Raw genomic sequence first — 27,582 nt, forward strand, 5'->3', positions numbered from 1 at the left:
GTAATACACTGACTGCAAAAGTAGCTGAAATTCTTCATGCATCCATGTCCATGCTCTTTACAATGTAACTTTGCAGCTCTCCTCACCTTTTGAATCAGGCTGCCCTTGAGACTGGCTTTGGGCAGCAAAATGGGATGGAAGTAACAGTGTGCTATTTCCATGCCCTGAGAAGGCTTATGTGATTTCTTTCATTCTTTTGGAACTTGCCACAGACACATAACAAACTGATAGGTGATGAAAAGACATGTGGTCCAATTTCTCCCATCACTCCAACCAAAAGGCAGGCAGCCAGTCATGGGGGTTGAAATCACCTTATATCAGCCAGCACCCCTCCTCCCTGCAGACCTGCCCACTGATTGCAGACACATGAGTTAGCTCAGCTGACATGAGGCAAATCTGGCTCATGTCAGCAGAGCCATGCACCTGTTCCATAGACTTCTGTGAAATAATATATACTTATAGCATAAGCCACCATGTTTGAGTAGTTTGTTATGCAGTGGTAGTTAACTGATACACTTTCATTTCTGCTCTCATGGTTACTGCCCCAACTCATGCATCCATCTCTCAGCTGGCTGCTATTGTTTTAGCTCTCACCTGTAATCATTTATATGTATACATATGCATACATATTATAAAAATAATTTTAGTAATTGTGTATATCTACGTATATATGTATACTTGTACAAAAAATTTGGTTAGGGACCACAGGTGTGATAAGTAAAAAGTTAAATAAATATGGTAGATGATATCTCTTAGATGAGCATTACATGGAAGGAGGCCTAGAGAAGGAAAAGATCACAGTGAGATGAAATGGTTAAGAAAAGCATAAATAATTCTAGGTATAAGACTTGAATTGAGTCAAATTAAAATGGAGCAATGTGCCCTAACTGGTATGGCTCAGTGGTTTGGGCATCATACTGCAAGGTGAAAGGTCACTGGTTCTATTCTTGGTCAGGGCACATACCTGGGTTGCAGGCCAGCCCCCCAGTTAGGGGTGTGCGAGAGGCAACCAATTGATATTTTTCTCACATGCGGGTGTTTCCCTCTTTCCTTCCTCTATAAAAAAATAAATAAAATCTTCATAAAATAAAATAAAATGGAGCACTGAAATGGACTATAACATTTACATGATTGCATCCCCTTGTCACCCATCCTGTCAATCTCACTACTTACTTTTCTGACCTCATCTTCTGCAATTCTCTCTTATGCTGCTCCAGCCACACTGGCTTCCTCACTGTTCCTTGAACACACAAACACAGTCCAGCCTCATATCCTTTGCACTGGTTTTTCTCTCTACCTAGAAGTAATCTTCTTTTAGAAATCCCCATATCTGGTACGCTCTCTCTTCAAGTTTCTACTCGAATATCACCTCACAGAAAGGCCTTTCCTGATCATCTTATTTAAAACAGTGACTAACCCCCCACCTCAGTTTTCTGTTCCCCCTTTACCCTGCTTTATTTTTCTTTTTTAGCATATCTCACTGCCTGACATACATTTATTCATTTTATCTCCCCCACTTGGCTATAAGCTCCACAAAGGCAGGGACTCCATCTACCTTGTTCCCTGACCTAACCCCAGCCCCTAGCACAATGACTAGTACCTGGTAGATGCTCAATAAATATTTGTTGAGTAAATAATGACAGAAAATGATGAGCAGAGAGTTCAGTATCAAAGCTCCCAAACTGAGTTTCTCATTGACAATTTAGAAGAAAAAATATATTATCCATGCACTTCATATCAATTGAAAAGTCAGATGAGATCTTTAAGTGACAGTGTCACTGTCAAGCACTCTAATCTAAATTAAAACTCCTATTTTTCAGACTTCCAATCAAGATGAAGGCATAGGTAAACACTGCTTACCTCCTCACACAACTACATCAAAATTACAACTAAATTATAGAATAACCATCACTCAGAACTGTCAGAAATCTAGTTAAATGGAAGTCCAACAACTATGGAACTAAAGAAAAAAACATCCATCCAGACTGGTAGGAGGGGCAGAAATGCAGAGATGCTGAATGGGCTGATACCATACCCATGTGTGGTAGATAAGAATTTGGTGGGGGGATATCGTGGGAGCAAGGAGTCTCAACCCCATACCAGGCCACCCAGCCCATGGTTGCAGTGGCAGGAAGATAAGCCCCCATAACTTCTGTCTGTAAAAACCAGTAGGGATTGAGTCAGTAGAAGAAACTTCTGGAGTTCCAACTAGTTCCTCTTAAAGAACCTGCACATGGACTCACCTACTCAGACTCACTCCCTCTGAGCTCCAGCACTGGGGTAGCAACTTAAAAGTCACCAGTGGCATACAGGTAGGAACTGAAGGGTCTATCATCAAAGCAAGAGCTGGAAGACAGCTTTCTCCCAGACAGAAAGGTGGTCAGAAGCCACTGTTACTTTTCTGAGCCCACCCTCACAGAGCCATAGAGCCAGCAGGCAGGTGTCATCTCTGAGACTCCATCAACCTAGCTAACTATATTTGCCCTGCCCTGGAGATCCCCTGAGGCTCCACTGCACCCAAGCTGTCAAGTGGCTTTTCCATGTGAATGGCTGGTTTTGGCTCATGCTTCACAACTTACTAAATTCTCTCAAACAAGCAAGAGCTGACCTCAGTGAGCCCCCAGCTTGCGTACCTCAACTAAGTTGCTCTAGGCCTGGCACCAGCACTAGCCAGCCTAGGTCACAGTATGCCTTCACCTGGGAACCTCCAAGCCCATCACATGGAGCAGCCATCTGCCACTTGCTTTTGTAGCTCACATGGGGTGGCCCCAGGCAAAACACAGGTTGGTGGCTGATCCTAGCCTGTACCATCTGGGAAACCCCGCAGCCTGGGCATCCAGTGGACAGCTATGGACCACATCGGAGCACCACTACCCTGCTCCTGCACAATTGATCATCCATGGAGGGTGGAGGTTGGTGGTACGTGGTCACAGCCAATCTTTGCAGCTGACTGGCCTGGGTAAATCCCTCCCATTGACCTGCAAACAGCAATCAAGACTCAACTACAACAGGAGAATGTACTCAGCGCACACGAACAGCACACCTTGAGTACCCAGCTTGGGTGATAAGGGAGGCTTTGCCACTGGAGCCTACAAGACACCTAATACATTATTAGGTTACCCTACCAAATCATGGAATCATAGCAGCTCTACCTAATACACAGAAACAAACACAGGGAGGATGCCAAAATAAGGAGACAAAGAAACATGGCCCAAATGAAAAGAACAGATCAAAACTCCAGAAAAAGAACTAAATGAAATGCAGATGAGCAATCTATTCAGGCGCAGAGTTCAAAACACTGGTTATGAAGATGCTCAATGAACTAAGTGATAATCTCAGTACCATAAAAAAAATCCAGACAGAAATTAAGGATACATTAATGGAAATAAAGAACAATTTACAAGTAGACAACAGTAAAGTGGATGAAACCGAGAATCAAATCAATGATATGGAACATAAGGAAGCAAAAAACAACCAATCAGAACAACAAGAAGAAAAAATAATCAAAAAAATGAGGATAGTGTAAGCAGCCTCTGGGACAACTTCAAGAGGTCCAACAGTTGCATCCTAGGGGTGCCTGAAGGAGAAGAGAAAGAGCAAGAAATTGGAAATCTATTTGAAAAAAAATAATAAAAGAAAATTTCCCTAATTTGGTGAAGGAAATACACATGCAAGTCCAGGAAGCACAGAGAATCCCAAACAAGATGGATGCAAAGTGGTTCACTCCAAGACACATCATAACTAAAATGGCAAAGGTTAAAGATAAAGAGAGAATCTTAAAAGCAGCAAGAGAAGAGCAGTTGATTACCTACACAGGAGTCACCATAAGACTGTCAACTAATTTCTCAAAAGAAACTTTGCAGGCTGAAAGGGATTGCAAAGAAATATTCAGAGTCATGAAAACTGGGGACCTATAGCCAAGATAGCTCTACTCTGCAAAGATAATCTGTCCTTCGATTCCAAATGAAGCATCCCAGACCAGAAAAAACTAAAGGAGTTCATCATCACCAAACCTTTATTATATGAAATGATAAAGGGACTTATTTAAAAAAAAGAGTATCAAAATTATGAAAATAAAATGGCAATAAGCACATACCTATGGACAATTGAACCTAAAAAACAAACTAAGCAAACAAAAAGAACAGAAACAGAATATTGGATATGGAGAGTGTTTTGATGGTTGCCAGATGGGAGAGAAGTTTGGGGGAATGGATGAGGAGGTGAGGGGATTGAGAAGTAAACAGGTAGTTACAGAATAGTATTGTGAAAGTAAAGTATAGTGTGGAAATGGTGTAGACAAAGAAATATACACATGACCAATAAACATAAACAAAGGTGTGTGGATTGCCTGAGGGAATGAGGAGTGCTGGGTGGAGTGGGACAACTGGAGAAAAACTGAACAAGTATAATAACATAATCAATAAATTATAATTTTAAAAACATATTTTTCTCTGCCAATAAACAAATAAGCAAAAAAGCAAGCAAACAATGAATGCTTTTCAGGTCTCAATATAACCTCTTCCATCACACAACTGCATTTTAGCCTTTTAAATAAAATTAATAAGCTCACATGCAATTTTCTTTTCTATACTGATAATTCTTTGACATAAGAAAGTGAACTCTAGAGGTTAATAAATCAATCACTAGCAACCCACACTATGGTCAAAATGGTGACATGAAATGCTTGGTCAGAGTTCAATGACCAATGGTCAAAGACAGACAAAGACCCCTGTCTCAAATAATAGCTTTAGCTTTCAGGGAGGCTCATTTTCTGTAGCAGCAAAGATTTTCTAGAATGCAGCTTTGCTGTATGTTTAAACCAAATCCACAAATCTCAGGTGGATTTGCTTTCTTTGGGTGTTATAATAGGTAACTGAAAAGCAGCTGATTCAACTCCTAATTGCTCATCCAATTTGATCATTAAGACAATCCAAATAATGATGTATGATCTGGTTACTATAATTGTGCTCCTTCTCAAATCGAATTAAACATGAAGCAATCTGATTGATAACTCAAAGGCCCTGCTGAATCAAGTTAAGACTATTTGGTGCCAAACACAGATATGGTGTTAATTTTTTTTTTAAATATGGAATGCTTCATGAATTTGCATGTCCTCCTTGTGCAGGGGCCATGCTAATCTTCTCTGTATCATTCCAATTTTAGTGTATGTGCTGCTGAAGCGAGAGCATGGTATAAATTTTTCAGGGCAGATATTATTTCAGATTATTAGTATCTTTTTATATCAAACCTTTATGCAAATTAAGTATTTTCAAGATTTGGAAGAAAAACAGTAAAAAGATCGTTAAGATAAAACTTAAAAATAAGCTGTCAATTCAAGCAAACAACAAACACTTACAGCCATATAAGGCAATTTGATTTCAAAGGCCACTAATAGGACATTTTATCTCTGACAAAATAGGGAAATATATTTTAAAACACTCCTCTAAATGTTGTTTATTCAGACTATTTCAAACATATAGAAGAGAGAGTAACACAACAAACATTTCTGTACATTCCACCAAGCTTTAGTGAATACTAACACTCTGCCACATTCATAGCAGAATTTCTTAAAAGATAAAACATTACAAATTTGGTTGTATACCTGTCTCTAACTTAATCTTTCCCTCCCCATAAATAACCACTATCCTGAATAATATCATTGGTCTCATTAATATTTTATACTATGTATATACTCATAAACAAAATATATACTGTTTTGCATACTTTCAATCTATACACAAAGGCACCATTCTCTATTATGTAATTTATTTTTATGCTTAGCTTACTTTGCCATTTATCCACATTTATATATATATATTTTTTAATCATTTTAACTAATTCATTTCACTGTATCCCATGATTTATTAGCCATATCTTTATTGATATACACGTAATTTGTTTCCAACTTTCCGTTATTACAAAGGCTGCTTCAAAAAACATTCTTATACATGTTTCCTTTTGCACATGGGTAAGAATTTTTCTATGACATATACCTAGTAATGAAACTGCTGAGTCAAAAGGCATATGCATCTTCAATTTTTCCACATACAGCCAAACTGCTTTCTAAAATAGCTATCATTTATATTCACTTTAGATTACCATCAGCTTTCTTAGCCATAATTTGGAAGTATCAAGCATTTTGATGTTTGTCAATGTAGTGAATGGAAAATAGTGTCTTTATTTTTTTTAAGAGTTTATTTCCTTTTAGAGAGAGGGGAAGGGAGGGAGAAAGAGAGGGAGAGAATCATCAGTGTGTGAGAGATTCATAGATCAGTTGTCTCTTACATGCCCCTAACTGGGGACCTGGCCTGCAACCCAGGCATGTGCCCTAAATGGGAATCAAACTGACGACCTTTCGATTCACAAAGGAGTGCCCAATCCACTGAGTCACACCAGCCAGCCAGGGCTAAAATAATATCTTTAAAATTACTCTTTTCACTTTCTTGATTACAAGTGTGTTAAGCATAGTTTCACATATTTATCAGCTATTTGTTTTGTCTTCTGTGAACTACCTCCTGTTCACATTCTTTTCTACTAGGATATTTGCTTCTTTTTTACTGATTTGTAGAAATTCTCTATATATTTTGGTTAGTAATCCTTTGTCATTTAGATTTACTGCATATATCTTTTTTGGCTTGTGGCTGGTCCTTTAACTCCTGGCTTATGTTATCTTTCTGAAATTCAGAAGTTTAAAATTTTTTTGAAGTTTTAAAAATTTATTATTTTCTTCATGGTTTAGGCTTCTTATAAATTGTTTAAATTTTTTTCCTGATCCAGAAATAAAGCCAGGCCTAAAATTTCAGGCCACTTAACCCTCTACATTTCTCTCCTGTTTTGGCTTCCCATAGATGTTCCTCTTGTTTTTAAGCCAGAATATGTCTTTTTAGTTTTCTATTCTTGTATTTTACCTATAATTGCTGTGCATTTGGAGCAGAGGGAGTATATCCAAGCAGGAACTTATTACTGCCCCACCTTGGTAAGTCACCTTTTTTTCCCCCCTAACTTTAGGGAAGGTTAAGTTTCAAAAAAAAAAAAAAGATTATTTCCCCTGCTTATGGATCACATATGCTTTGAAATATTAAATTAGTTGTTTCAAGTATAATGATGTAGTCCATATTGTAACTACCTATTCAAATCTCTTAACCATTTACACTTAAAAATTATATATATTCAAAACAGCTATAAGAGATGACATATATTTTCAACCTAAAATGTTCTATTTATGCTTTGAAATTGAGCAGTGGTTTCTTAAAGAAATATATAAACATCATTGTTTTTCATAAAGTTAAAATTTGGAAACAATCCTTAAAAATCTCTGTGTTTAATGAATTCAAATGGCAACCCCACAAGAGGGACTTCCGAGAAAAGTCCATTTAGCGAGTTCCTTAATTTTTTAGGAACTGAGCTTTAAAATACATAGATGTGATACTCTAATAATTATAACTGAATACAGTCACTGTAATTCTTCTTTTAATCTAGTGGTTTCTTCAAATAATAAAGTATTTTTCATATTATCTAATACTAACATTTCAGAATATATCAGCCCTGGCTGGTGTAGCTCAATGGACTGGGTGCTGCTGGCCTGTGAGCTGAAAGGTCACTGGTTTGATTCCTAGTCAGGGAATATGCCTGGATTGCGGGCCAAGTCCCCAGTCAGTGTTTCCCTCACACACTGATATTTCCCTCCCTCTCTTCCTCCCTTCCCCTCTCTCTAAAAATAAAAATTAAAATTAAATAAGTACTAATATGTGTGTGTCATTTAAAAAAGAACTATTAAGTAATATATCTGTTATTTAACTGAGGCTACAATGACAGGGCGTATAATGAAACAAAATATTATCATTCAAAGACCTCAGTGCCAAAGCTTTCACATTTGTTTCCTACCTCCAGGGATAAGAACACTTTCTTTACATAATGCCAACTATGTTTTTAATCTGATTCATTCATTGATTCTATACACAAAGCTATTAGACTATTAGGAATCCTAGCCCTTACCCTTAAAAGCAAAAGCTTGGAGCTAACTGGGGGCCTTGAGAGTATTTGAAGCATTTGTAAAAGTGACCTCAGGGCAACTTCAAGCCCTAAAGGATGCTTTTAGTGTTTGCAAAAGCAGCAGGAAGTTCCTAATCCTTTTTTTTTTTTCCTTAGAAGAAGAGATAAATGTCTTTGATTTGGGATCACAACATCCAGAGTACTCTGGAATTACAGCCTCCGAAACATCCTGAGTATTGAGGATCCAAACTAGAGGTCTACAGGGAAAATAATATTGGTTTTAAGATCAAAAAGGGCTAATCTTGAAGCCAAAATGTCAGTGAAAGAAACTCAAAAAGGAATTTACTACTGTTGGCCTGGTCTCACAATTAACACTAACTCCAAGTGAGAGGAAACCTTTGTGATAAAACATTCAGATGAACAGCTGGCACAAGTTAAAGGAAAAGACATGGGTAAATTATTCAGTAAGTGCACAACTACTATAATAAAATGCTCAACACTTACAAAAATTCTCAAGGGGATGAGGGAGGGTGTAAGGGAAATGAGTGGTGATAGAAGAAAACTTAACCTGGGGTGGTGAACACATAGTACAGTGTACAGATGATGTGTTGTGGAATCGTGCACCTGAAACCTGTGTAATTTTGTTAACCACTATCACCCCAATAAATTAAAATATAAATAAAAGGAAAGAGAATGAGTCCCTAAACTATAAACACTGTAAAACATCATGATCACATAATATACACACATGCAGAGATGAATGGAAATAAATTTGTCAAAATGTTACCAGCAAAAGAAAAATTCCAACAATTGTTTACATTATTTTTTCAGATACTGTCCAAAAACTATCAGATAAACAAAGTATATCACTCTCCTTGAAATAGAATAATTATTTGCCACCAACTTACAAATGAATTTAGATTGATGATCGACTGTCCAAATACAAGTTTGTATCAATCACAATATTCCACCAGGTTATTAACCAAGACCAAGTTTTTAATCAGAATTAACATATGTGCTGAGAAATGACAGTTCCTCTGCATCCTACAGCACTCTTCCCTACCTCTTTAATCCATGTGACTACAGCCCTTAGTTGCATGGGAGGCAAGGAGTCATTGAGGAGGTTTTGAAAATATCAAGAGGATTTCAAGAGAATGCTGCAACATTGTCATAATGTGGAAACTACCTTAAAGTGCTAAGAGGATATAATCTTCAAGAATTAGAGTATAATCTAGTTTTTAATTTTTGTCTAAATGACCAGACTACTAAAAGGAAAAAAAATCACTTCTTTGCCGTTCTTATTTTCTTTTTCTATCTACTTAGTTAAAACATACAAAGATATGAAGAGTTTTTAGGACTGTAATTGCTGAGTTCATTATGATCTAGAAAAAGTAATTTTATAGACATACATGTAACAAAAATATTATATATGTATGCATGTATTCATGTGTGTATATATACCTATATATTTATACAACTTGATAATCCCTAAATCTCAAGCTATTATTATGAAATTAAGAGTTTTTCATTTTCAAATGAGATTCATGTTTAGTAACATTCTCGAGTAAAGTGGTATGCCAGCTATGGTAAAAGCTGTGGCTTTAAAGCTACATGATACCAAAACACCTTGATGAAAGTGGAAAATATAGCCATTGATGCAAGGGCTTCAGTTATATGACACAACTAAGTGATGGAGAAACATCCACATCCCTATCTCTTTACTGGTCCTTCCTGGTGTCACAGAGACCTGACCTTTATGAGAAAGTAGAAAATATATACATTTAACACAGGAGAAATAGTCTAACTTATTTCAAACAGAATGCTTTAACTAAAATATAAATGATATTTTACAGAAAATAGTAGACACAAAAAGGCATGTCACAACCAATCATTTTGTATTAAAAACTGTCAAAATCTGGGTAAAGCACAATATTACCCTGTAGTGGAATTCCACTTAGTAGGCAATGATTTTAAGAAGCCTTTGAGGGTAATAGCTCTCTCCTGCTGATTTATGAGATGTTTCTTTCAACCATGCCTCTCTAGTAATTCTATGCAAGAGAGAAAAAGCAAAAGGCCACAATGAAGGTTTCTGGGATGTGCCATCTGAAAGCTTTTATTCTTCTGAAGAAAGAAAGTTATGACCTTTGACATTGTGCTCTGGTGCCGAAGAAACTGCTCATAAATGTATGTCAGTAATGAAGCAGAAATCAATAATTTCATTTAATCTGGTAAACTATTATATAATGGGACACAACATGTTTGAAGAGCCAAATGCCCTCTTATTAATGACACTTAATGTTGCTATTTCATTAAGATGAAAATTTTGTTTCCCTGTTTCATATTTTTAAAAATCATAATTTTCACTATCATATATGAAACATGTCCAGCATTGTAAGTTAACACAAACTCACTTTTTCTTAAAAAAAAACTATAAAAATTCATGTATATTTTTAATGCATATTTTCATTTGACCTTCTTAAATATAGATATACCAAGTTTATAAGGCTAGGCCTCTTAAGGCTCAGATTACTATTCATAAATAATTTTATACTCACATACATATGTAACTGGTTTTATAAATATACACACTTTAAGCCCACTATCTTAGTTGGGTTGCTTGTTAAAATCAAATACTTGAATTGTTTAGAAAAGCTAAAATACCAAAAATAGGGGTTGGGGGATTGACTGTTTTCCTTGTCTTAATTAATTTTACTAAAATTTTTCAAATATTTACAGATTAATGAGAAATGGTTGCATTTGTTAAACCATATCAACATTATCTGCAAAACTGATATTAGAAGATAAAATAAAGAACAGGGAAGTTTGCTTAAAAATCATGATTGCCTTTTCAAGTTGAAGACCTAATAGACTAAATTTTTAGAAACACATAAGTTGAAGGAAAATCAATTTAAGAGACAGCACAGAGAACTTTAATAAACAAATGATGAATGCCTTTTAATGGTTTTACATACTCAGTTATTATTTTTAAAGAGAATGTTCCCAAAGGATGAGCTATATATGTTTAACAGTTATTTCAGATAAAATAAATAGAAATTTAACCATTTAACACTAGTTAAATAACTAAATTTTCTGATAACCATGGTATTAATAAAAGTTTCAGGAAAATGTAAAATGGTATTATTTTGCTATCATAACATAGCCCTAGCCAGGTGGCTCAGTTGGTTGGAACACTGTCCCATGCACCAAAAGGTTGCAGGCATCATCCCCTGGCTAGGGTGCACACAGAGGAAACCAATTGATATTTCCCTCCCTCTCCCCCGCTTCCTCTCTTTCTAAAATCAATAAACATATCCTTGGGTGAAGATTAAAAAAATTAAATCATAGCAGAATAGTATTATTTCTAATTTGAAAATAATAATGTCACAGAATATTAGAACAACAAGAAATTATCCCACTGTTAAATTTTAGGCAAAATTCAGCATCCCTATTGCTTGTTTCCACTCTACTGAAACCGCTCTGAGACTTTAATGATCTATTAATTGCCTGGCATAAAGAGTATTTTTCAAATTTTGTCTTAATGAAACACTGTTGCATCTGATGTTATGTCATAAACTCCCTGAAACTTCTCCCATGATTTCTATGATTCTGTACATCACTGGTTTTCCACCCAGCTTCCTGACAACTGTTTTTGTCTCTGCTGGCTGCCCATGCTTCATGCACAGTACACTCATCCTGCTCAAAACCATGACTTCAATTCCACGTAAGTCAGTCCTGGTGATGCTCAACTTGAAGGCATGCTTCAAGCCATGCCTTTCCTGACTCATACCAGCTCCCTTAAACCATGTGCTAGACAGCTCCACCTGAACATCTCACAGATGCCTTAAAACATTTTCCAAGCTAAACTCATAACCTTCTTCCTTTTATTAGCTCTTTCTCCTGTGTTCTCTGTTAGTTGTTGCACCACCATTTACCAAGTCATCCAAACAAGAAATACTGACATCATCCTGAACTTCCTGCTTTCCCTTACTCCCTACACCTAACAAGTACTGCTATTTTTAATCCTAATTATGACCTAAAAATCTATCTTCCTTTTATCCTCTTATACATGCTCTAGTCCAGACCCTTATGAGTTCTGATCGTGCTGGCATCACAGCCTCCATCTGCCTCCCACCCTGTTCACTCATCTTCTGTTCTCACACGCCCCAGTAGATCAAACTATAAAACAACCTGACCAATCCAAATCCCCTGCAGCTCCTCACCACTTACAGGTTACATTCCAGGTTTCTCAACAGGGCAGGTGGTATATCATGAGTATTTTCTAAAGTTGATCTTGCCCACATCTTCAACTCCATTTCTAGCCACCGTTTCCTTAAAATTTACTCTCTAGCAACACCAAACAGCTTATTATTTCACACATATCATGTTGTTCCTTACTACTACACCTTTTTTACTCATCCAACTAAAATCTAGCTTTCCTTTAAAATTTAGCTTAGGGATCACTCCCACAAGGATCTATCCCTAGGTGCCTCCTAACCCCCACCCCAGATATGTAGATGAATGGGGAACTAAAGTATTCAGAAGTAAAATGTCATGATGTCTGCTGCAACTTACATTTTTAGAGAGAAAGACAAAGACAAAGTAAATGTGGCAAAATGTTAATTAACAGATAGGAATCTAGTTGAAAGAAATTCATGTGTTCATTATACTATCCTCCCATTTTTCTGTAGATCTGAAAATTTTCAGTATAAAGTTTAAAAAAAAAACTAGTATCACATATGTAATTCTGCCAAGAGTATATACCTCTACTATTACATAACCATACTGCTTTAGTAATTGCTTACTTATGAATTTCTTTTTCCCACTAACCTATCATTGAGTCAGGAACTGTTTTTTAAATTAATTGTGGCATTCTCAAGATCTAGCAGAGTAGCTTTCAATAAGTATTTTTCTGAGAAATGTATTTTTCTACACTTGAAAGCTATATAATCTTATTAAACAATGCCAGCCCCCCCCCCAAATATTAGGAAGATATAATAATCAAAACAGTATGGTACTGGCATAAAGGTAGACACATAAACCAATGGGAGAGAAGAGAGAGTCCATAAATAAACCCCTATATATCTATAGCCAATTGATTTCAACAAGGGTGCCAAGTCCATTCAATGGGGAATGGATAGTCTCCTCAACAAAATGGTGCTGGGACAACTGGCTTTCCACATGCAATAGTGTGAAATTGGATTCCCATTGTTTGATTTGGTAATGGATTCTTAGATATGACACTAAAAGCAAAAACAATAAAGAAAAATAAATTGAACTTCTTCAAAATTAAAACCTTTTGTAAATCAAAGAATATTATCAAGAAAGTAAAATGACAAAATACAGAAGTGGGGAAAATATTTGTATATCATATAACTAGTAAGGGTTTACTATCCAGAATACACACATAACTTCTACAACTCAATCACAAGACCAACAACCCATTTTCCCCCAAAAGACCTGAACAGACATTTCTCCAAAAAAAATACACAAATGGCCAATAAGCACATGAAAAGGTGTCAACATCATTAGTCATTAAAGAAACACAAATCAAAACCATAGTGAAATTGCACTTCACACCTACTAATACTGGTCTTTTTAAAAAGATTTTATTTCTGTATTTTTAGAGAGAGTAAGGAAGGGAGAGAGGAAGAGAAACATCAACGTGAGAGAGAACCATCAGTATGTTGCCTCTCATAAGTGCCCCACCCAAACCCACAACCCAGGCATGTGCCCAGATCGGGAATCAAACCTGTGACCTTTCACTTTGCGGGAGGACACCCAACTAACTGAGCCATACTGGTCGGGGCACTTGGTTGGGTACGTTTGTTGGTTGGTTTGTTTTTAAGTTAAATAACAAGTGTTGGTGGGGATATGGAAAAGTGGAATCCCTTGAGCATTAATGCTGGGACCATTAAAGTTCAGCCACTGTGGGAAACAGTCTGGTGGCTCCCAGAATGGTTAAATGTAGAATTACCAAATGACCTATCAATTCCACTCCTAGATATATACCCAAAGAATTGAAAACAGTGACTCAAAAAGATAGTACTGGTATGCTGATGTTCACTGCAGAAATGTTCACAATAGCCAAAAGATGGAAACAAGCCAAGTGTCCATCAACACATGACTTGACTAGATAACTAAAATATGGTATATCATACAATGGATGGAAGTGATAAAACCCACTGAATTGTAAGTAAGTGTAAAACCCACTTACTTACACTTGAGAAGGATGAACTTTGTACAGGTATGTGAATTCTATATGAACAAAAATGTTATTAAAAATTTTCATGATAGACATATGTTATCACTCTTCCCCTCTTTGCATGAGATAATAATGACACATACTCAACCATGTATTTAAAACCCAATCTTTTGGTTATCAAAGAGCCTCATTCCATCGCAGGTTATTCAGAGAGACACTGAAAAGGACTGCATTATAGCCCACTTCCATTTGGACATATATATTAACCAACACTGAATCTCTAAAAGGATTGGGGCTCAATCTCCCTGCATGGAGGTTATAGGCAAGAAAATAAGCTCCACAAAGAGTTAAGCACAAATAAAAACTGAAACACATTAGCAGTTTTATTTCAAAATCACCTATTGACTACATCATCATCAACAACAAAATCCACACAAGTACAGTAAGTTGCACAATGATATAAATAAAATCATATTTTTAAAATAAATATTAAGAAGTGTCTTAACTCTCAGTTTCAGTTTTGTTATCCTTCTCTTTTCTATATTCTGGGTTTTATGGGATATATATGAATGAAAAAGACACATTTCCACACAATACACAGCATAAAATCTTTATTTCAGTATTGTGAATTCATGACTAGACATGGCAAACCTGAGCTCTGGTCCCAGATCTAGCAGCTGTGCCCTTCAGCAAAGCAGTATCTCCTTCTGGCTTCATATTCCTTACTTGCAAAACAAAAATTTCTAAACTGCAAGGAGTGATCCTACTCATGTTAGAAGGCAGAATGACACTGCAAGTCAAATTAGGGAACAAAGACTCTACTGACTCAGTAGGATGAGTTTTAGGGAATCTTAGGCCTCTCTTTTCAAAATGTTCATTACCAGTTATCTTAACACGTATTTAAAAATTTAAAGATCAGTAGAAAGTAATAATGTATTTTCTTTGTTTCTCTTTTATTTCAATTTTTAGAATGTCACCCCTTTCTGAAAGATGTTTAACAGAGTAAAACCTGATTGTCAAGCTTCTATCTCTTGTGATAAGGAATGGTAGAGTCACTTTTAGTATGTTAAGAAACTGGTCACCTCTCTATTGACCAACTGTGGGTTCAGTTATAACTTCTCACTGCATCACTTGCTAAGCAGCAAAATTCTCTCTCTAAATATCAGACCTTCCTAACTGACTTCTGGTGGAATTAAAATTAAACTTCACAAAGTTAAAATTTCACAAAGCTTCTTTTGTGTATTAATTACCATAGCTTTCTAAAAATGTAAATCGTCCAGGTAAAGATACTTGCAGGCTCTGAAGAAATCATATTTCACCACTGGGATAACTTCAAAAATCCCTTTGGTAAAAATTTGGATAATATTATTGCTTTACTGAAGTTGGTCCCTCACTTAAAATTAAGTTAAAGGTATTACTAAGTCAGAGTATTAAAATGTGGCTTTCTTGAACACATAAAAAGTAAATTCTTTTTATTAAGAAAACAGTAAACACATTTAACTGGTAAACTTATTTAAGAAAAGCTGTGATCTCCCTTTTAAAAAGAAATACCAAAATGGCAATACCAACATCAAAGCATTTTTTTCTATTATGTGTCTACTCTGAGGTCAGTATTTTAATTGAAGTTATTATAAATCCAATCAGAGGGACTCAAGTTAATTCAGTCTGAAAGCCAGGGGTAGGGGGTGGAATTAAAATTTATCATTCTTAATAAGAATTGGTGACAGTGGTGGGGAGCCAGTACAATCTACTTCTATTAAAATACATTCTCAGGAAAGTTTATCAAAACTCTCTTAAAATGAAATCAGCACTATTTTTTAAAACATTGAGTCTATAAATATCAGAATACACTGTTAATTATTAGCAGGACCAGACACATATTTGTAAAGTTATACCTCTCCAACACTCTGATAACCTTTAAAGTAGCACAACCATCCTGAACTGCCCAGTCTCAGACAAAGTAACTTATTTTTCTAGGCTCTAGAAGTAGTACTAGTTCAGCCCTGGCCAATGCGGCCCAGTTGGTTGGAGAATCATTCCATAACCAAAAGGTTGCAGGTTCAATTCCCCGTCAGGGCACATACCTAGGTTATGGATTCCATCACTGGTCTGGGCACATATGGATCCCCAGTCTAGGTACATATGGGAGGCAACCAATCAATGTTTCTCTCTCTCTCTCTTGCTCTCTCTCTAAAAGCAATGAAAAAGTGCCCTCAGGTAAGGATAAAAAATAGATATCTAGATAGCTAGCTAGCTAGCTATCTATGATAGATAGGAAAGACTAGTTCAAATTATCACATTGGTTTAAGATATCCCCCTCTCCAAAAACCGATCCCCCTAAGGTTCATGGGAAGAGTATGAGTTCTTAAAAGTACCAAGTTAAATAATGGCCAACCTTTTAAATTTTGTCTCAGTAGCTCAAAGGGTTCTCTTGGAATGTGACTGGACTTAGTCTTACAAAAATATTATTTATTGGCCATTTACTTAGAATTACAACAACAGAATTATAAAAATAAAAGCACTGTTTTGCTCAACCTCCATCCCCTCTTTTTCCTCAGCTATCCATTTTAACAGATAAGTAAGGATCAGAATGATTAAGTCATTTGTCTGAAGTCATATAAGTCACCAACAATGGGGAAGAAATGCTTGGCTTTCCTACCTCTTTGTCATTCTTTATGCTTTTCCACAGTAGCTCTCAGCAATTCAATAAAAAATACAGCAGCACTAAGAATATTTAGCAGATATTGAAAATTATCAATGTCATAATATTGTTATATAATGACAAGAACATTAAAATTCTATTTTGACACAAATACTATTTTCTTCAACTGTAAGAAAAAATGTGCATTTTCCTCTTTTATTTTGAATTATTTTGCTCTACTCCAAGTAGTTTTTTGCAATAGAACACATGGTACCAAATGTTCAGCCACTTTCTCAGCATTAGAGCCACTTAATTAAAAGATTCTGCTTCCTCTTTCATTCAGCTCAACTTGCTAATTGGGCCACCAGTGGCTACTGGCCTTCACAGGTAACCAACTAGAGGTAGCAACAATCGTAACTTTCACTAGCATAAACAGCTATATAAAGAGTGATGATAGAAAGAGTGATGATATCTTGAGAAAGATGAGTATTATGAAATCCCTGCCCACTACTAGTAAGTAATCTAAAACGGTATTTCAATAATAATCACTCAAAATTTGCCTGCACCTTTATATGTTAATTAACATACTTTAGTGTTTAATTATTTCCCCTTTATTCACCCCTTGATGCCCTCTCAAGATGCTACCATCTTCACATCATTATCTGCAGGAAGTTAAATTGCCTCTCCCCAAAATAAGTCTACGGTACCATTGAATCAGTTGAAAAGATTCCGGTTAACCATTCACCCAACAAACCACCTACCATGCAGCAAATGTTATTCTCTGGGCTGTTAATCACATACAGTTTTACTTCTCTCCATGCAAAACATCACAACAGATGTCCTTTAACGTTTACCACACAAGGAGCTTTCTCATATCTTTTCAACTCTGGTGTCTACACATCAACAAAATAAAAGGTGTGGCATAAACAGGGTTAAACAAAATTTGCATTTACCCTTTGAGTAGGCATCCCCTGAAAAAGATCTAAAATACTGAAATCAAAATGAATGGACCTACAGAAGACTGAATTCTTAATAATTTTCAATGTACCATGTGTGTGAAAAAGGAATGAAGAGACAGTATCCCTCCAACTTAGACAAACAATAACCCAAACACATTTTTTAAATCCAGCTTCTTTGGCAATACTTAAAAATAGCAAATAGTTCTCTATTCAATATATTTATAGCAGTGTTAGCACACACACAAAAAATAAAATATCAAGCATAAAACAGAAACCATTAAAATATTGGCCCAGTATGACTTGGAAAGTTATGGTGATTTTGCCTCCAAAACACAATTTTTTGGTTGTCACAACCGTGAGGAGGCATCTGGTGTACAAAGACCAGGGATGCTTGCAACATTCTACACTGCTCTTGACAGCCTCCACAATGAAGAATTACCTATCTCCAAATGCCAACTGCACCAAGAGAAACCCTGAGATATGTAATCCACAAAAGAAATATCTTTTTCTTTTTTCTTTTCTTTTCTTATTATTTGGGGGGTGGTAGTAAACATTGATGGAGTAGAAGATTTATTCTCAGTAGTACTAGGAAGACTACAAAACAATAAAAAGGCCATTTTGGAAGACTATTCCAAAACAATATAAAACTGATTTAGAGAAAGTAGCCTATATAAAGCAGCATCTTTAAAAAAAAAAAACTTACACTGTTCTAAACAGGAATTACTGTAGTTTCATAAAGTAAAATTTTATTACATTTTTCATTAGGTAAATTTTAAAAGAAAATTTGTTTTCCATCAGTCCAAAGAACTATGCCAGTGAGAACACAAGTCTATAACCAGAATGACTGCATTCACCAACAGTCACTTGATTAACCTAGCCATTATAAATGCAAGTTATAAAATATATACAGACATATAAAAACAGGAAAAGGACAAACCCTCCAGAAATTGAAAACACAAACATTTTAAATTCATGTCTTCTGCTCAATCTACAAAAAGTTTGATTTTTAAAGCACATCAAAAGCAATTTCTGAGACCCAGAGGTTTAAAAAAAAGAAAAGAAACAAGGTATGTAAGTCAGGAAAGTATTTGTCAGATTAGTGTCAGAGACATTTGTGATGACGATGCCTTTATCCTCTGCAATACATTCCTCTGCAATACATAATCGCACAGCAGTCACTTGGCTTCAGAATTACAGCCACTGAAGGTAATTTAGTACATTTTCACCTTTTTTGCACATCACCATTGTCAGCTCTTGACTGTGAGCTTGTTCTGTGCAGATTACCACGTTAAAGCTACTGCCAATATTGCTTCAATGATCCCCAGTGTGTCTTCTTCCTCTCTTAATTACCAAGATGTAAATGAGTTTAAAAATGCTTCAATAAAAAGTCTGAACACCATAAACTCTCAGAAGTATTAAAATAGTGCTGACTGACAATGAAAACTTTATTTGGGGTATAATTTTTAGGATTTCTCTTAAAACAATAATCACAGCTGCTTCTAAAATTCAAGAATGATCTTCAATGAAATGCCTCAACATTACTGATTGTTTTTAATATAAATAGTAATGGCCAGCTTAAAAGCTGAAAGTAATCAATCGTAATTGAGTGCTATGCGTATGACAAATAAATATAATCTCTGAAAACTATACTCAAGAATATTAGGGTTTTCAAAAAAAGTAACCTCAAATGCATTTATTTATTAATTAAAAATCTCCTTCAACCTAAAACCCTGGTTAAAAGATTTGGTTTTTGCTATTCTTTTAAATTGCCCTGGATTTCATCAATAGGCCCAGCTGTTAAATTGAGGAGCAGTGACAACAAATCCATTGGCAAACAACTGCTCTGAGTGAGACCCTTTCTCCAGAATAATCAGAGATAGTTGACAAAAGAGGCATACCAAATGCCCTTTCAAAATTCCATTAAGAAGCTGGACAGAAGCAAAGTACACACATTTATATACATCTTGAAATAAATTATAATTTACTCCTCAGTAGATCCTGCTTTGTTAAAAAATAAAATTTCCAACAACTGTGAAAAACAGTGAGATAGTGTTACTCATTTCTGAAGATGAGAAATGATCCTCACTAATCAACTGCAAAGTGGGAAAAACTGGTTCCATTACCCAGCAATTACCAGGTACCTGAGAAACCTTTTAAGTAGACAGACTCTAAGAACCAAGTGTCATTGTAAGACTGTAGAACTGTAGGTGCTTTTACTTCCCTGAGTTAACTTTCGCAATTTTAAAGTAAATTTTAAGGTCAATTTTTAAGTTAAACATGTTCTTTTTGAACCATACCCCCTCTTTCTAAAGATAATTTTTCTTGGATCCCAGAAAGCATCATCTGAACCTCACCTACAGTATTGTCAGATTGATCTCTCTAAATACCTCAGTTCTGCCTTATGTTTTCAAAATCAAATGACTTTAGCTTTTGTGTTAGCACTCTGGAATTAGGGCAGGTAACTGTTAACAGCATGATTTGAAGTGAACGTGCATGCAGATAAGACTCTGTCCTTTACAGCATCTACAAATCTCAATAAAAAGTGACAGTATAGCAAAATCTTGGGTCCAAGATCATTAATAAAACTCAAAATGTAGGCTAATAGTCTCATAGTTTATATCTTTCTCTTTTCAATATACTACCCAGCTTCTTTCTTTTTAGCATGACTCTTTAAATGTTTTCAATATATTTTAAACTCACATTTCAAGATCAACTTTGGGCTATAATTTATATATCACTCAAGTCACAGAAATGGACCCACCCCAAACAACTTTATGATGGCAGAACTAACCCAAAAATGTTGGGAAAATCCATGAAAAATTACAATTCCTATGGTCTTCCAGTTACAAATGCTCGCTTAAAAAATTATTTTTCACCCAAGTGAACAGTTGTGAAAACCATGAAATATAAGTCAGCTTTATATTCTCTTTCCTTCTACCCTAAGACTTCAACTTCCACCTTTTATGGAAAGGAAATAAACAACTAGCTTCCTGTTCAATCACTAGCTTACAGCCAGTCTTTTACACATCACAGAACACAACCCACCTCCTCCTTTACTTCTCTCAATGTCTCTTATCTTAATTTAAACTTGTTGAAATATGAGACCGTTTTACCACACTAATGCTTTCCTATGAAATTTATCTTACTTATTTCAACATCAAGAATGCAAGAAATGTCAAGATGTCCTTCGATTATTTCTTACTCTTAAAGCATTTAAAGTATTTACATAGTGAAGACATAGCACCTATGAAAGTGAAAATCTGATTTGCCAAAAGTTTAAAATATTGAAATTTATAGGAAATGGTTTAATCTTCTGTTCTTACTATAGAACTAGAAAGGGGTCTCCCAATGTCACTCTCCTTTCTATTCCAATTACATGAAAATGTAAAACAGCTAAAACGGCTATCAATAAAAAGGATTACCTGTTTAAAAAGACTAAATGTTACTTTAACCCTATACTTTCCTTTAAAAATGGGATGCCTTAGAAAAACTAAGACAAATTCTTTTGTGCTTGGATGAACAACAGGAAAGTAAAGCCTCCAGGCCTTTGGGGAGGAACCTTGTCCCTGAAGCAGGCTCTGATGTGCTTGGGAGATAAGGCTCCATAGTGACACTTAAGGAAAGGCCTGTTCACATTTGAATTTCTGCATTCCTCAAGAACAATTCGTGGCAATAACTAACTTTGCAGAAGAGCTACATGAAAGCTTTGGCCAATGAATGAGGGTCATCTGCTCTTTATCACAAGGGTAAACCTCATCCTGGCCAGTTTCTAACCTTTTAACCCTGTGAATTCCTAATTTACACATGAATAATGGAATTCTTGCCTACAGTGCAACTTTCAGCTTCTAGTTCCTAAGTTTAGAAATCAAGACTTGACTGTCTGTGTGTTTAAAACCTAAAATTTATCCAGATTAAAGTTTTAGATTTTTAGACACTGTATTATTACACTTCTGAACCAAAAGATATGCTTATTGACAAAATCTTTTACCAGAATATAAAAAGGACATACTTGCACCCTGCTGCTATCAGTAACTAGGAGAGAGCTAGCTTTAAAAAACAAACAAACAAACAAGCAAAAAAACCCCAAACGTCCAGTTAATGCCTATTCTCCTCCTATTTAATATATATTATATCTTTACCCTGAACACAGAATAAAGTCATATAAGGCCACATCATTGGACATTGCTTCTTAGATATCAGAACTTTGTGAGTTCAGAATCTCTAAGAAATCTCATATTTCTAAAGAAAAATTTAAAACCCACTATGCACTTCTTTTAATATATGCATATGAAAAGCGTGGTCCCTAAAACTGACTACAGTGGGTATTTAACAGCAAAGCAACATTCTATATAGTCTCACTGGAAGGTTTTTAATACTTATAATATGAAAACTACTTCACAGGAACCTTAAAAATGATTCCCATCTAATTAAAAGTTTATTAAATTTTTACAAAGATTCAAAAATCTAAAAACTCAAAAAGTCAATACTAGCATTTGTTTCACTGTTATTAACATATGTTACACTGTTCAGACTACGCAATCTGAAAGCTCTGGGTGATTTCGAACTATTTCTGGGTACCCCTGGATTCTGTCAGGCTTCCGAGGAGGTCCTGGAAACAACTTGTGGTCATGTCTAATGCTTCATCTTTTAAGGCCCATCCACTCCCCTCCACCTTTCCATCCTGCCCTTCTCCTCTCTAGCAAGGTAATACTAGTTACAGTTTCTGGGTATGAAAATACAAGATTTCTCAAACTTGAAAATGTAGAAAAATGAGAACTCTCTAAAATACTCTATAATAGACAAAAATTAAATGAACAGAACATAACATAAAAAACATTCTCTCCTGAAAACAGTACTGCACAGAAAAACCATTACTCAGCAACAAGAAAACGAATTACTGGGCAATGATTACAGCAAGAAAGTTAGTTTACCAGAAATTCTCTCAGGTTTAGGTTATTCTTGTGCAGAGGGGACTGGAATTGGAAACTTTTCTACTTTTCTGACATATTTCAATATAAAAATACCATTGCTTGTAATTTATGTTCTATAATTGATTATTGTACAAATAAAATAAATTACTAATATGAGGGTGACATAAATATAGCCATAAATTGTTTCAATAAAACCACCTAAGAACCCACTACCAAATGCTTCCTAAATTTCAACTGTGTAGACTCTGAAGAAACTACTTCCTAAAGATTATGCCTCATCTCAAGAGCTCCTTCTTCCTATTGTTCATCTTTTCAATGACCAATTTGTAGTTACAGTGCAGAATCTATTTCTGGTGGATCAACAAAAGCATGTAATTAGGATGCTTATAAAACTATTTTTAGTTGTGTAGGTTTTTAAATTAAGATTTAAATTGTCTATTATAATGCTGAGTGCTGTGCTGCAGTGCTTGGTCACCTGGAACCGGGGAAAGCCCAGTGGGAACAAGGGAGTAACCCATCTATTCTAGGCCTATCTTTACACTCAACAGTCATCAGGTCAACCACCCAGCAATGGATCACCTGGACAAACAGTTGATGTGATGGGTTGTTAATACAAAGAAAATCATTAGACAGCAAACTTTATGACAACTGGAAAATGTGGGCAGATCTGGTTTAAGTCCATTAGGCATAATATGGAAATGGCCTTAATCTCTTTCTGTCTCAGCAGGAAAAGACTAGGAATACTTCAAAGGCTTGAGAGTTACTGACCAATGCCCTCTCTTACAATTAAAAGCAACATGGGTGATCTTAAAGCAGTCAGAGAAATGGAAGGTTGGGCTATAAGAAAGATTTAGCACTCAAGGGCCATTTACAAAGCAGAAGGATTTGCTTGTAATTTTAAAATGTAATTACTCTTTTACAAAAGACTAGTTTTTTTTTAACAACTGTTGTGTTGGCCAAATTTTTGAACTCAACTCTTCTCACTATGTGAAACAATTCAATTTATATAAAGCCACCTCTACAGGTTTTGTTGTTCTAAACCTAATTTGACTTTTGTTCTCAATAACTCATTTCAGTTTCACATATTTTCTTAGATTTTTCTGCCTGCCACTTTGTTGCCATCAATATCTCCAGGAAAATTCTTAATGTCTGTATGATTTTAGGGTCAGCATATAAATGAGTCAAGAAATCATCAGAATGTTACAATGAAAAATGTAAAAAAAGAATTTAACCACTTACTTGATAAGGTAAGATGAGCTTTTTGACTAAGAATGGCTCCATATTTGTTCATTGCCAAGCACTGATAAAATCCTTCATCAGACTGCTCTCCTCGCTTGCCTTCCACCTCACTGATGTATAAAGAGTCGTTAGACAGAACCTGGATCCGTTTATTTTCAGACACTTTTGCTCCATTTTTCAACCATGTGACCTTAATAGGAATTTCTCCATGAGCCTGGCAATCTAACAAGACTGGGTCCTTTCTTGTGACAGTTACATCCTGTGGCTCTTTTATAAAAAACAGTTCGCTAAAGCACCACACTCCTATAAGGAAAAAGGGGAAAAGTATATCCAAAATTACTGGTATAAAATCATTTTGTAACACACAATTGTAAAACACATATTCAGGAAGTAATGAGACAAAGTTTAGCAAAGCACATTAGTTAACTCACAAGTTTAATAAACTAATGTGAATTTCAGCAAACCTTTCCAACAAATCAGAAATATCACTTTTTACTTCTTCACTGAGAGCACAGGGAAGATTTCAATAACTTCTATGCCTGGTAAGAATTCTGTTCTCAAGTTTCTTGCTAGAGTTTCAAAATCATCGGGAGAACTCATGAGCACAAGCTGTTTGCTACTTTTACAAGCTTGTCAAAAAGATCTTGAACAGAGTAAGTCGTAAAAGTCTAATTTTACAAGAAATCATTAGCAAAACTCCAACTCTGTGAACAAGCAAGTTTATTTCCTTGTCCCTTGAAGTGTTTTTGGAACCCTGGCACCTACTCCTTTGAGAAGAGCATTTATCTTTTGTGACAAATTACAAGTTTGCATTTTTATATCTTCCCTCAAGTTTGCATTTTTATATCTGCCCTTTTACAGCAAGGATCCTGTCTCCTCTCCTGGAAAGACCCATTTACTTAATTTCTGCAGAGTCAGGTAGATATTTAAAGGACAAAGAGTTGACTTTGAAAAGTTGGTAACTCTTGCTGCTGGTACTCAGTGGGTGATCGGATTAGGAAACTTTTATTTCATTTTTTTTTTTTCCCTAGAACTGCCAACTGTTGGGGGAAAAATGCGTGACTAATTGGTCCTTACTGTCTAATAGGGATAGGAGATTGCTTAATCAACCAGTACTTTTTATCGGAGCAGAGTAAAGGCTTTACCCTAAGTATACACATCGCCCCTGGCCCCCTCCAGGATCCGATGGCCACCTAATAATACCCTATCACTTTTTGCATTTAGAGCAAAGGTCAGCTAAAGTCTTGCATATTGATTGGGGCAGAATAGAGCATTAGGGGTTTGGAGGAAACGTTTCATCTCAATTCTGATTGTTTTGAATCCATGATTACACATCCCCGGTATTGGTCTTGGTAACCTCACACACTAGTCACGCTCCCACGCCCATACTGACGATCTCTAATGTACGCCCAGGGCGACACGAGCGACCCTAAACAGCCCCAGGCTGCGAGGGCCACTCCGGAAGGCGCCCATTGTGTTTCCGAGTCAAATCTAACTTTGATCCTTTTCTCATGCTAACAGAAAACTAACTCCTCCAGAAAAAAGGCAAAGTACGGGGTTTGTAACCTGTAAATAAAACAACCCAGACGCCTGAACACCTTTTCCACCCCCAACCACCACATCCACTTTGTACGTTTATTTTTGAGGATAAACGAACACGGAGGCAAAGAAAAATTAATTCATCCAAGTTTGCGCACGGTTAACCTGGAGTTGGGTGGATTCTTCGGAGTCGTACAGACCTCAGGCCCTCCCCCAAAATACCTGGCTGCGAGAAATAAGTCCTACTTAGTTGCCTGCCTTCTCAGTTTCGGGTATTTTTATCCACTCGAGACACAAATCGGCCATGCAACTTCTGACCCTATTCTCTTTCCAATTTCACCTCTCCCATTTTCCCCTCGTTCCATTCAGATCCAGGAAAGTCGAGACACTAGGGGTGCTGACCTGGGCGCTGAGTTCACCTCCTCTCTCCCCGGCTCTAAAACGTGGGGGAGTTCTCACTGCAAACCCGGAAAACCCGCGGAACCCCGGCGCCCCCTGTGTGGCGAGTCTGCCACTGAGGAAACAATATAAATAAAGCCACGTGCGGCCGTGGCGGCCCGGCGGGCGGCGCGGGGCCCGGGCTGGCTGCCGAGGCGAGGACTCAGACGAAGCGCGGACAATGGCGCGAGGAGGAACGGGCAAGAGTGGACAGCGGGCGCCCCGGCCCCACAGCTTGTGGCCAGTGGGAGCGCAGCTATGAGGGGCGTGCGCTGGGAGAGGCTCCCACAGCCCTCCAGCCGCAGCTCCGACGGGCTGCAGGAAGGAGACAGGGGCGGGTGGTCAGCGCCACCGCGGGGGCCCTCGTCGCCCCCGCCCCAACACGTACCCCCTTTCTCTCCCTCCCCAGCCCACTCGCTCCGTCTCACGCCCTACAGGCGCAGAAGCGCATAAGAAAACGCGCCCACCTGGAACTGAGCCGAGGAGCAGTAGGAGCGCGCGGAGCAGCAGCATCCCTGGCGGCCGCGGCCGGGCGAGGGTTCGCAGAGAAGGCGCCATTCAGCGGGGCTGCACGGGCATGCTCCCCGGCCACCCCGTAGCCGCTGTCCGCCCCCGGGCCCCGGCCTCCGAGCTCCCTGCGCCGCGACTAGAAGCGCAGCTTGGACTTTCCGCTCGGGTACCAGTGTGGCGCGGAGCAGCGTGGCTGGCCCTCGTCTCTCTGTGGTCGCGGCGAGGCCGGCGCACGGACACCCGCTCGCAGGAGGCGGGGGACCGGAGAGTCCGGCCTGGGGGCGGAGTGAGGCGGCGGCTGGAGGGGGCGGGGGCGGTGGAGTGGACAGCACCGCCGCTGCCGGACTGGGGACTACTTTCTACATCTGGCCCCTGGTCTGGGCACCGCGAGGTCGGCGCGGCCGGCGGAGGGAGACGCTGGGAGGGGGTCCAGTAGCGGCCGGGTCGCGAACCGGCAGTGGGGGAGTAGGGGGGAGGGGGGCAGGCCGGGCCGGACAATGCACCTGGGGGTCAAGCCCCGGCTGAGGGTCTGTGGCCTGCGTCCCCGCCCCCTCTGCCTCCTCGCCACCGTCGAGGACAGAGCCACAAAGGCCGAGCCTCCCGGCTAGTGTGCCCCCGGGGCCCCTTTACCGCCGGCTTGTTTAGAATTCGGGGAAGGAGGAGACAAGGTGGGGGAGGGATGGTGTTGAGAGACGGGGAAAGGCCGGAGACTTCTCCCCTGATGGCCCCTGCCCATCCCCCTCCTCTCACACGCTGAGGCCCTGTGAAGGGAAACTGACTATTTCCCACTTCAGAGATTTGTCAGAGCCACTGGAGGCATCTCCGAGTGATAAGCCCCACATTTGCGGACAGTTCTTTTCCTCGCTGCCCCCATCAGATGCAGCACTGCTTAGAAACATCTCCGAAGAGCCCTGAAATGAACAAGTACTTTTGGAGAAGATATTTTTATTCTATCTCAAGTTAGTCAACTTCTATGAGTCGTGAGAACTGCACATACAAAAGGCCCTGTCATAAGAACTGAGGATCTGGAGATTTTTAGATTCTCTGAGTTTGCTCTTAGGGAACTAGGCTTTGACAGACTAACCTGGTTAGAGATTAACGCGACTAAGAAAGACACAAGTTGGTGAATTT

General features: G+C 37.7%; 1 protein-coding gene and 1 non-coding gene across 2 annotated transcripts in view; both read right to left on the reverse strand.

Moving 5' to 3' along the window:
• The window catches only part of PRTG (protogenin), a 119,785-nt gene extending 93,286 nt beyond the window's left edge, over positions 1-26,499 (reverse strand). Inside the window, exons 1-2 of the mRNA XM_045823465.1 lie at positions 26,409-26,499; positions 23,965-24,267 (exon numbers count right to left, since the gene is read on the reverse strand). Coding sequence (XP_045679421.1) covers positions 23,965-24,267; positions 26,409-26,499 — 394 coding nt within the window. The remainder of the gene's footprint in view (positions 1-23,964; positions 24,268-26,408) is intronic.
• On the reverse strand, positions 5,081-5,189 carry LOC123808976. The gene has a single exon (XR_006783862.1). It is a non-coding gene; the product is annotated as a U6 spliceosomal RNA (small nuclear RNA).
• Positions 26,500-27,582: the final 1,083 nt, after the last annotated feature.

This window comes from Phyllostomus hastatus, unplaced genomic scaffold (assembly GCF_019186645.2).
Source record: "Phyllostomus hastatus isolate PE091 unplaced genomic scaffold, TTU_PhHast_1.1 phas_scaffold_501, whole genome shotgun sequence".
NCBI lineage: Eukaryota > Metazoa > Chordata > Mammalia > Chiroptera > Phyllostomidae > Phyllostomus > Phyllostomus hastatus.